Below are 9,302 nucleotides of genomic sequence, written 5' to 3' on the forward strand. Positions count from 1 at the left end.
TTGAAGCACATTGCTGAGAAACTAAACGCAAGAAAACCTAGCAGTCCTCCAGTGACATTTACAATCTAACCACCGAACCAAACCAAAAAAAACCAGAAGTTTCATGGAAAACAAACAAATTTTTTTAATAGTTTTTCCATTAAAAACGTTTAAAAAATCTTAAATTCTAATGATCTGGAAAGTTCTCGCCAAGAGCTACTCCAGATATGTGTATGCTGACAGCTATAAGGCCCATCGACCATCGACTTAGCTTGCTTCAGTGAACCAAGTATTGTTTTTATAAAACCCAAATGCAGCATCATGTCGGAACTATAGCTGACATTTCTCGGGCTAGGAAAGCACACTGGAGAGAAGACATTTATTGAGAGACAAACCACAGCTTCACAACTGGGTTAAACTGCTCTGGGATCATACTGCCAAACAGGAAAAAGGTATTCCTTGTTTTCCTTCCATCCGCCAAAGCCAGTGTGGCCACCCAGGGAAATGGCTGGGCTGAGCTCACCTGGCTGACCCAGCTGTTGCATGAACACATGGGAATCAGGTAGAGGAACACAATGGGGAGAGCTGAAGCAGAGGTGGGGGCTTTCGGCAGCAATGAGGCTTAAGATCAGATTAAATTGTAAAACTAACCCTTAAGAGGGATGTGTTTTTCAAGATGCAGTAAACGGGTCATATTAATTCTTTCCAGTCATTCTTTTTGTCCTTTATGTTAGTCCGTTCTTTGAATCTAAATAATGAAAATATATTTTCAATTCAACTGTATTTACTTATTTATTGTTTTTACTTTGTTTTTCCTGAAAAAAAAGCCTTTTTTTCATGCTGAGCGAAATATTCCACTTGATGTGTTTCATTTTGGGTAGAAAAACAAAACTAATCAAGTAACCACTATAGTTCAAAGGACTGCCTGTCCTTTGATGAAGATGAAGCCAGTGCCCTGGTATGTCACAGTTCGGTACTTAAAATTCTCATCCAGAATCAAGGGTCTTTAACCTAGTGTTTAACATCCTAGAGGACCAATGCCTTTGGTCTCCTTGCTGCTCTAGTGGCTGTTCAGCTATTATGTTAGGCAAAAAAGGGGGAACGCAGGAGTATTTTGTTCCAATAAAGGGAAACGTCTCAAAGACAGAAGGTTCCCAAAAGTAATAAGATTTTGACTGACTGCCATCCTCTGATGGTGGGCACAAAGTATTATTACCTGCAGCTTTAGGTAACCAGTGACTAACAGTGAACTCAACCCTATTTTCTAGTCGAAGGACAAAGCGTCACGGCAGTATCAGCTAACAAGAATGTGAACACATACACGTGTATGGATGTGAGACGGAGAGAGGGAGTGAATGGGAACCGGCTGTCTTAACAGGCAATAGCAAGCACTGCTGTTAGTTCATACAATCCATGTAGCCTGTTATTAATAATTATGATTCCAATTTCCAGAATTTACAAAACAGTTGTAGGTGTAATAACATATTCTAGCACATGCCTAATCTGTACATAAAATGTATGCGTAAGTGTTCCATTATATATATATTTATAGGACTAATTATACATTTAATTAGTAATTTGTGAAAATAACTGAATAATTCTTTAGGCAAATAATATTTGACTACCAGGCTAAGGCTTACTAGGCATGCAATTTAGGACATCCTTGAATGAATATTCCATATTGCCATACGCCATGCAACGTGTTTTGTCATGTTTTATTTCTGACGTTTCTCTTTAATGATACATAAAATTAAGATTTTGACTAAAGCTCACCTGAGATTTTCACTGAATGAAACCAACTTTTATGAGGGTGGAATTAAATGTAGAACTAAAGTAATTAGAAATTAAAATGAGATGGTATCACATATTTCACCTAAATAATGTTAATAGAGTGTCTCTTGTACCCTCTCTCATTAGAAACCATCTTAAGAAACAAATGCTGTAAACTCCTCCTTAGGGTTTTATGCATATTATGAAGTTTGCTAATTAGTCTCTTATTGAGACTAAGAACTCCCTATATCCTTCAAGTCATATTTTCCTGTCTATTTTACACATCATAAGATGTCAGTTACTTCTAGCACTTAAACATAGCAAATAATTTTAGCTGCTGGACAAGCATCCTCACAGAAATGCAAAATACTGGGGCAGAGGAAAAAGCAAGTTTCAGTGGAGCTATTTTCCAAGTTATCTGCCCCACATAATTCACAGTGATGGTAAACACTTGTTTAACCCATTGCCCCTTTCCTACTCTCTAAAAAAAAACCCATCAAAGTAGATTCCTTACTCCAAACTATTAGTGGTCACCTTTGTATGACTATTAAGGCCATTTGCTCAGTTCCGACACCAGGAATTACATACAGGCTTTCCACCTAAATTTCCCTAACGAGAACTTCTGAGTCTACTTGGGCTTTGATTGAAATGGTCTGAAATGTCAAGGAGTGAGTACCATGAAACTAAGTGAATACAGAGTACTTGCTGTTTTTTAATGTCACAGACAAAGCCTCTTTATTGTTTGAGTGTCCTCAGGGAATCACGTTGACAGCCGAGCTTTGATTTTGCTGTCCTTCAAGTAACAGAAATGCTAAATGCTATATCTTACATAAAAACTGATGGAGACATTTTGTCACAGAATTTGAAGAAGCTACCTTGTAACTGAAGTCTTAGCAGAAACGCAAATTTTCATCATTTATAATTTTCCCATTTGGCTCATTTCTCTTAGATCAGCCACTAAAATAAAAAAAAAAAAAGAGGCAGCAGCAGGTTTTTCCAGGTCCTGCCATCTTCTCTTCATCACTTTTGTGCTACTTACTGTTGTTACACTGATTTAAAATGTGTCTGACGTGTGAGTGCTCAGTATCTGTGTCAGTGAAATAAAGGGTCCTTCCAACATACTACTTTTTTTTTCTCCTCTCTCTCTCTCTCTCTCTCTCTCTCTCCAGGTGATTATATAACATGGCTATAAAAAACCACCATTTGACACACAAAAACAATTTTTGCCTGGGAACTTTATGCTGAGATTTAGCCTGCAGCAGATCTTTAGAAGTGAGCTAGGAATTGAGCGTTTCCATTACAAACAGAAAGCAAAAGATGTAGCACTTTGAGGGTTACACAGTCGGAGGAAAATGACTTCCCTTCTTTATACAACCAAAAAATGATTTTGCAGCGGTGTCCAGAATTTGCTTCCTATGACGTCTGGTGAATTGAAAACAAAGCAAAACAAACAGAAAGACTAAGATACAGATGTTATAAAGCTGTCTACAAGCAAAACATATTTCCTTTCCCCTCCCCTCTAGATAATTGCTCCAATTTTTCCTCCAGCTGAGTTCAGATTATGTTTCTGCCTAACAGATGAGAGAAGCTTCATGGTACTGACTACATAACAGACGTTTAATCATATATTTCCTAGAAGAGATGAGAAAAAAGTCCAGAAACAAAAATCAAATTGCTTAGGAAAAAGGTAACTGGGAAAAGAGGCTCATGCTCAAATTTGTGCCTTATGCCAACTAATGCCATGATCTAAAAAATGCTTGCAGAAACCTCACACATTCGTAGAAGCATCATGCCTTGGAAACTGTGACAAAGAAGCAAATTTGCTGTGACATAGCACTTGGGCAGGCAGAGAACTCTATGACACTAAAACCAAGGAGAGAACCTAAGCGCTTACAGCATTAAGTCCTTCCCTGATTCAACCAAGAAGTGGCTAAATCCAGAACCATGTACAGCTGGAAAAGGCACGGGCCAGCAGAGTAGGACAATGCCCCCATTGCCTTGCACGAGGCGGGGTGCAGGGAAGGGTACTAGGGCTGCAGGTTGCAGGGAGGGAAGTAAGGGAGGTGGCCACCCCGGGACACTCCCATGTTGGTGCCCCTCCCACACACAGTGGGTTGGTATGGCCACAGGGATGCTATCACCCATATTGCCTTATCCTAGGCCAGTCAATCCCCATTTTACAATAGTGGTTTTGGAAGATTTGTCCAAGGCTCCTACAGAAATTTTCAGGTATTCACATGAGCAGTTTGTGTAACACATCTGTTACAAGCCAGTTACCGCAGCCTTGTTTCACCCAGTGGGACTGGATCCAGCTACATACAGCCTCTTCTCCCTCAAGCTGAGGTAGATGGCTTGTACCTAGACTGTTCTGCCAAAGCATAAATAATTATATTACTTCCTCTTCCCTCAAACATCTTCCCCTTATAATAGCTCCAGAACTAAGTAGCTGCTTTCCTGACACGCACGGATGTTTTTATGGACTTGTAGGAGCCACATGCTGATTTAGCCACATGCTGTAAGGCTCTCTCATTGGGTGAACATCCCAATTTAAAGATAAAATTGTCCAGGACTGTTTTTAATGCTTTTAAAAAGTTTTCCATAGATACAATGAGATGTGCAAATGCTGTGAACTAGGACTACAAATAAACATATTTCAGATTAGTAGTCACTTCTATTCCATTTTCTCAGTTTGTGGTGAAAACTATATTTTATCCTATGAATCAGTTTATCATTTGATGCAGCCAAGCCTGCTGTCCCCAGGGAGGCAGCCACAGCCGCCTTCCCTAAACAGAGCAAGGAGCAGAGCCAGATCACCAGGGCCCCAAGCGAGAGGGTGCTCTGCGGAAAGCAGCCTGGCCAAAGGCAGGAGATTGTTAGAGCTGCCGTTGTCTCCAAGGAAGGAAAACAAAACTCCTGATTAACAGCCTTCGGGGTTTCTGCAAAACCAAGAAATGACAGATGGGATTACAGAGGAAGCAAGAGTGGAAAGATGGAAAAATGAGTGTAAAACAAAAAACATGTTAGGGACGTGTCTGAAAGATGAGTACAATCAGTGTGGCAGGGTGCTCCTAACCCAAAAGGAGGATTTGGGACAGAAAGGAGTGGTATAGTCTCAAGCACTCACTTTTCAGTGTGTGGTTCTCTTTGAGAAAACGGGATTTTTAAAATTCAGCATTACCATAAACTAACTATTAGCACAGACTATACTTTCATATTAGATATAAAATCAGAGATTCAGCTATTAAAATTATTATTATAAAATGCTTCTTTATATCTCTGCTGTACTTACAGAAGAAAAGAATACAAGTTTGGCTTGATTTATTCGCAAAAGTTTTCCTGCCAATATGCCCAGAACCACCCACGGGAATGCAAGACTGGAAGTGGACTTCTCAAGCCTATCAAGATCAGGTCCTCCCATCAGGATAAATCTTGTCATAAATTGATAAACTCCATCTAAAAATAGGCAAGATTTATGCCTCCACTGCTGTGATGAAAGGCAGCCCCAGATCCCACCTCCCCGCTGGCTGGAAGGCGTCCAGCTTCCAGACAGCGAACATCGCCAACCAGTCCTTGCCTGCTCACATGAATGAAAAGTGAAAACAACTCTCCTTCAGGAGGGAATAAGCATTAGTTTTAAAACACGGAGGGATCAGGATTTGGCCTTTGCTCTCAATGAAGGTACAATTCCCTGATGCGAAGGATGCATGGGTGGATAGTCAATCTGCAGTGAAGCTGGTTGCTGGGAAGCTGTTAACAGCTCACTTGGTTGATGAGAAACAGTGGCTCTGTGGCAACATTTGGTTTGGCTGGCAAGGACTCCTTTATCCAAAAGACACAAAGCCTGTTTGTTGTTCATTTTCGGAAACATCAGCTTCTGCTCCATATCAAAAGCCAAAAAAGACATTCCTGTTTCATTTTTCATGTAATATTGATGTTTTTGGTTTATGACATGACAAAGACTTTAAAAAAAAAGTTAGCGTTCATTTCTACAAATAAATGTTAATTAGCATAACTTTTTTTTTTTAAGTTTATAAACCCCTTAATAAAAACTTCGTAACTTTGACACAAGGAATAATAATTTCACTTCCTACCTTGTTTTTCAAAGTTCAAATTCTGTGTGAAAACCAAAGCTTTTTTTTTTTTCCTGTTTATCAACTGTTTTTAAACTCCCAAAAATCTAAATTGACATTAAAATACCATTATCAAAATTATTTAAATTTAGGTAAGGAAAATCCAAGTAGGTAAAAGCAGTTTTTAAAGTGTACTACCTATGTTTTCACACGTTTACAAATTGTATACAATATATTTTACATCATTATCGATAATAGACTGCAACAAAAATGAAAAAGAAAATATTTCCTATAAAATTAACTTCAACCTTGGAGAGAGTTCATATGGCAACACTCATAGAATCATCGTAAATTTCAGCATTTCTTTTTCTAATATTTTGTAATTTTAAATTTGTAACAATGTTACAATAAATATACTGTTTGCTTCCTTCCGGTTCCTGGTCTGGGATGAATTTCGTCACAAAGAAGCACAAAGAAGGAGAGCATACTGACTTTTAAAAATCTATCTAAGCCTCAGCTTCCCTATTGTTGGAAATATTCACATCATATCTGAAGTTTTCACAAAGGTCTGAGAAACAGAGATAGCTTTAAAGTTTAATTCCACACCCCCCCTTGCCTGATTTCCAGTACAGCCTAGATCCAGGGTTTTGACTGAAGCTCATTTCTTAATATTTAGCTAATTTAAATGCTAATTAGACTAATTTGATGAATAAAACGTGGTAGGAATTCATTAACAACTTTGCTGCTATTGCTTTATGTCTACAGAGAAATTTTCTGAAACAGGACTCCAGGGACAGTAGCGCATCTGTTACCAGTTGAGTAAGTTGGATTTTTTGTAATACTAAACCTCAGAGTTGGTAATGTATTGCAGAATTGCAGAGGAGATGGAGGAGCAATTTAAAATTTTCCAGATCTAGCCCATCTTGGACATAGGCCACTAATGAAGAAGAGGCCTTATGCTGTCCTGGGCCCATCTGCTTCATGGGTTTTGCTCTGAGTTTTATATACAGAGGAAGAAAACGTGCCTTGTCTCTGTCTCATTTCCTACTACAGTCGTTCCAGCTGGTACTACTGTTGTTCCCCCTGACGTTATTGCTGCCCACACAAAGAACTCAAACCATTCAACTCAAGTCTGATACTGTGGACAGACACATCTTAAAGGTTTTGTTGAGCCCTATGAAACCAGTAAGGCTCCATAGAGGTGGAGCTGATAGAAAAATGGATGAGATGATCACTTTGGAAGAACAGTCTTAAGTGATTGGGGTTTTTTTGTTTGGTTGATTTTTATTTTGGTTTGCCTTTGTTTGGCTTTGGGTTTTTTGGTGTTTTCTGCATCATTTGCCATTGCTATAGTCAACAAGGTACTTAAGCAGATGCCAGATTTTCTAGATGTGACTTTGAATCTGTTCACAAGAAAAGCTGCTCTTGGGCTTAGTAGGTGACTGAAATTTAGTCTGAAAAAGACAGAAAATAAGTCGTTCTATGGAGAACTCCTATAGGACATTATAAGAAATTAAAAACAGGCTTCCCTCAAAAGAGTGTGTCTTTCTGCAGAGCAGACAGGTGGCTGTGTTACAGCAATGCATGTCACAGCTAACTTTCCCTTAAAGTTTATCCGTGTTTCAGAAGATCTGGGTTAAGACTACCTTCCTCACTCAAATTCCCCAGGCCTACTCCCTAGGTAGCCCTGATGAAGAAACCTTGTTTCCTTTAACATGTATAGACAACCATACTCAAAGTGGAATATTTTTTCCATACAACACTATTATTCTTTAACACTGCCTGTCTTCTAGGAACATACATCGTGCCCTTCTCTGAATAAAGGAGGCTGCTGCAGGAACTGCAATGCAGTCAGAAGTGAAATGGTCCTATGCAGAAGCCTGTCAACTGACAGCACTGTAACGGAAATGAAAACCCAACCATTTTTCACAGGGAAAATAAGTTTTCCCTGCTAACCTGACTAGTAATTAGCTGTTCAACTGACAATAGTTTTTCTCTGTGACTGAGTTCTGAAGTTTGTTTCACTCTAAATCAGTGGTATTTCTGTTGTGCCAGCTCCTCTGATTCCTACCCCATTAACTTTCCCATGCTGTCCTAAATTAAACTTAGGAAAACTGATAGCACTGCAAATGATGAACTTGCTGTATCTAAATGAATCCAGTGTATCTGTCAACAAGCATGTGCGCCTCACGATACTGAGCCTTCAGAACGCACCCCAAAAGATAAACATATTACAGATAGTAAGTGACGTGCTCAAGTATAGCAGTGGTGGGGGCCATACAAACATATCATAATTAAAAAGGGATAGGAAGGAATGTAAAGGAGGTCATCTGTATTGAGAATACCATTTACCAGTGGAAAAACTCCAAATCAGTTTATCAGTATTTTAATTTAGTTCTGTGCTGGTAAGGTTGGGGGTTTTTTTTAATTTATTTAAACTCTTGCTCCTGAATGCTAGAAGTGAACGTAATTAAGTTTACAAGTATTTTAATGGAGGTCAGTACTCACTTCTACATGCTGACAGGTCTGAATGAGTTTCGCCAAAAGAGTTTCCAGTTCAGTATTCCTCTTAATAAGGTTGGTGAGGTTACTCTCCAAGTTTTGCTGTCAAAAAGAAAAAAAAAAAAAGAACACATCAGCATTTTGAAGAATGTAATATTTAGGTGAACAATTGAAAAACTGATACATTTCAGGATCTGAATTTCACAAATCTGCATTTACACAGATATGAACATGAGACTTGCATTTTGATATGCTCCATTAGATGTTTTGTCTATGCATCAAGTATGGCAAGGCAAGAGAGCAGAAAAGTTCAAAATAAGAGCAAGTTCTAGAAAACAGAATTTCTAAGGACTTACTGAAAACTAGATTAAGCAATCAGTTTTAGTCAAGGGAAAAAAAAGAAGTAAGGAGAAGAGGGGGGAAAGTAAGAACATTTCACCAAAAAATGTGGCTTATTATGTCTGAGAACACTTTTTGGCTCCTTCTTTCCTCCTCTCAGTCTAACATCTGAATTTAAAAGCTTGATGTTAACTGAGGTCTCTGGGCATGTGCTGCTTTGGGACTGGACTTGTAAAGACCCAGCAGATAGGCCAACACATTCTTCTTTGGATTCACAGTGCTGGGGCGGAATTGATCTAATTGATCTAATTCCCTAGCTCAGTAGAGTTATAAATTTAATAAATAATTCTAAAGAAAAACATCCTTTCTATGCATAAGAATGAAATATCTACTCACAGACTGTGACTTCATTAACTGTTCTTAAGAGAGAATTTGTGACTTGTCTCTGTGTTTATCAACTGATTAGGGCTGCAATAAATACCCAAAACTGGGAGCACGGAGCGCTTTCTAGCTTCCAGATCTGAGGCCGCATCCTGGCCACTGTAAAACTGCATGTGAGACAGGTCTGGAAGCAAATGTTTCAGCCTCCCTTCTCCCTTCTGTATACACAGAAAGGAATCCAAGCATGTGAGGAGGAGGAGG

At 38.9% G+C, this 9,302-nt stretch overlaps 1 protein-coding gene across 1 annotated transcript in view; it reads right to left on the minus strand.

The window, feature by feature from the left end:
• LOC104510025 (E3 ubiquitin-protein ligase Midline-1) overlaps positions 1 to 9,302 on the minus strand; it is a gene marked incomplete at its 3' end in the record, with an annotated part of 66,549 nt that overhangs the window by 6,002 nt on the left and 51,245 nt on the right. The window contains exon 2 of the mRNA XM_010152153.1: positions 8,328 to 8,423. Coding sequence (XP_010150455.1) covers positions 8,328 to 8,423 — 96 coding nt within the window. The remainder of the gene's footprint in view (positions 1 to 8,327; positions 8,424 to 9,302) is intronic.

This window comes from Eurypyga helias, unplaced genomic scaffold (genome assembly GCF_000690775.1).
Source record: "Eurypyga helias isolate BGI_N326 unplaced genomic scaffold, ASM69077v1 scaffold3615, whole genome shotgun sequence".
In the NCBI taxonomy this organism is placed as follows: Eukaryota; Metazoa; Chordata; class Aves; order Eurypygiformes; family Eurypygidae; genus Eurypyga; species Eurypyga helias.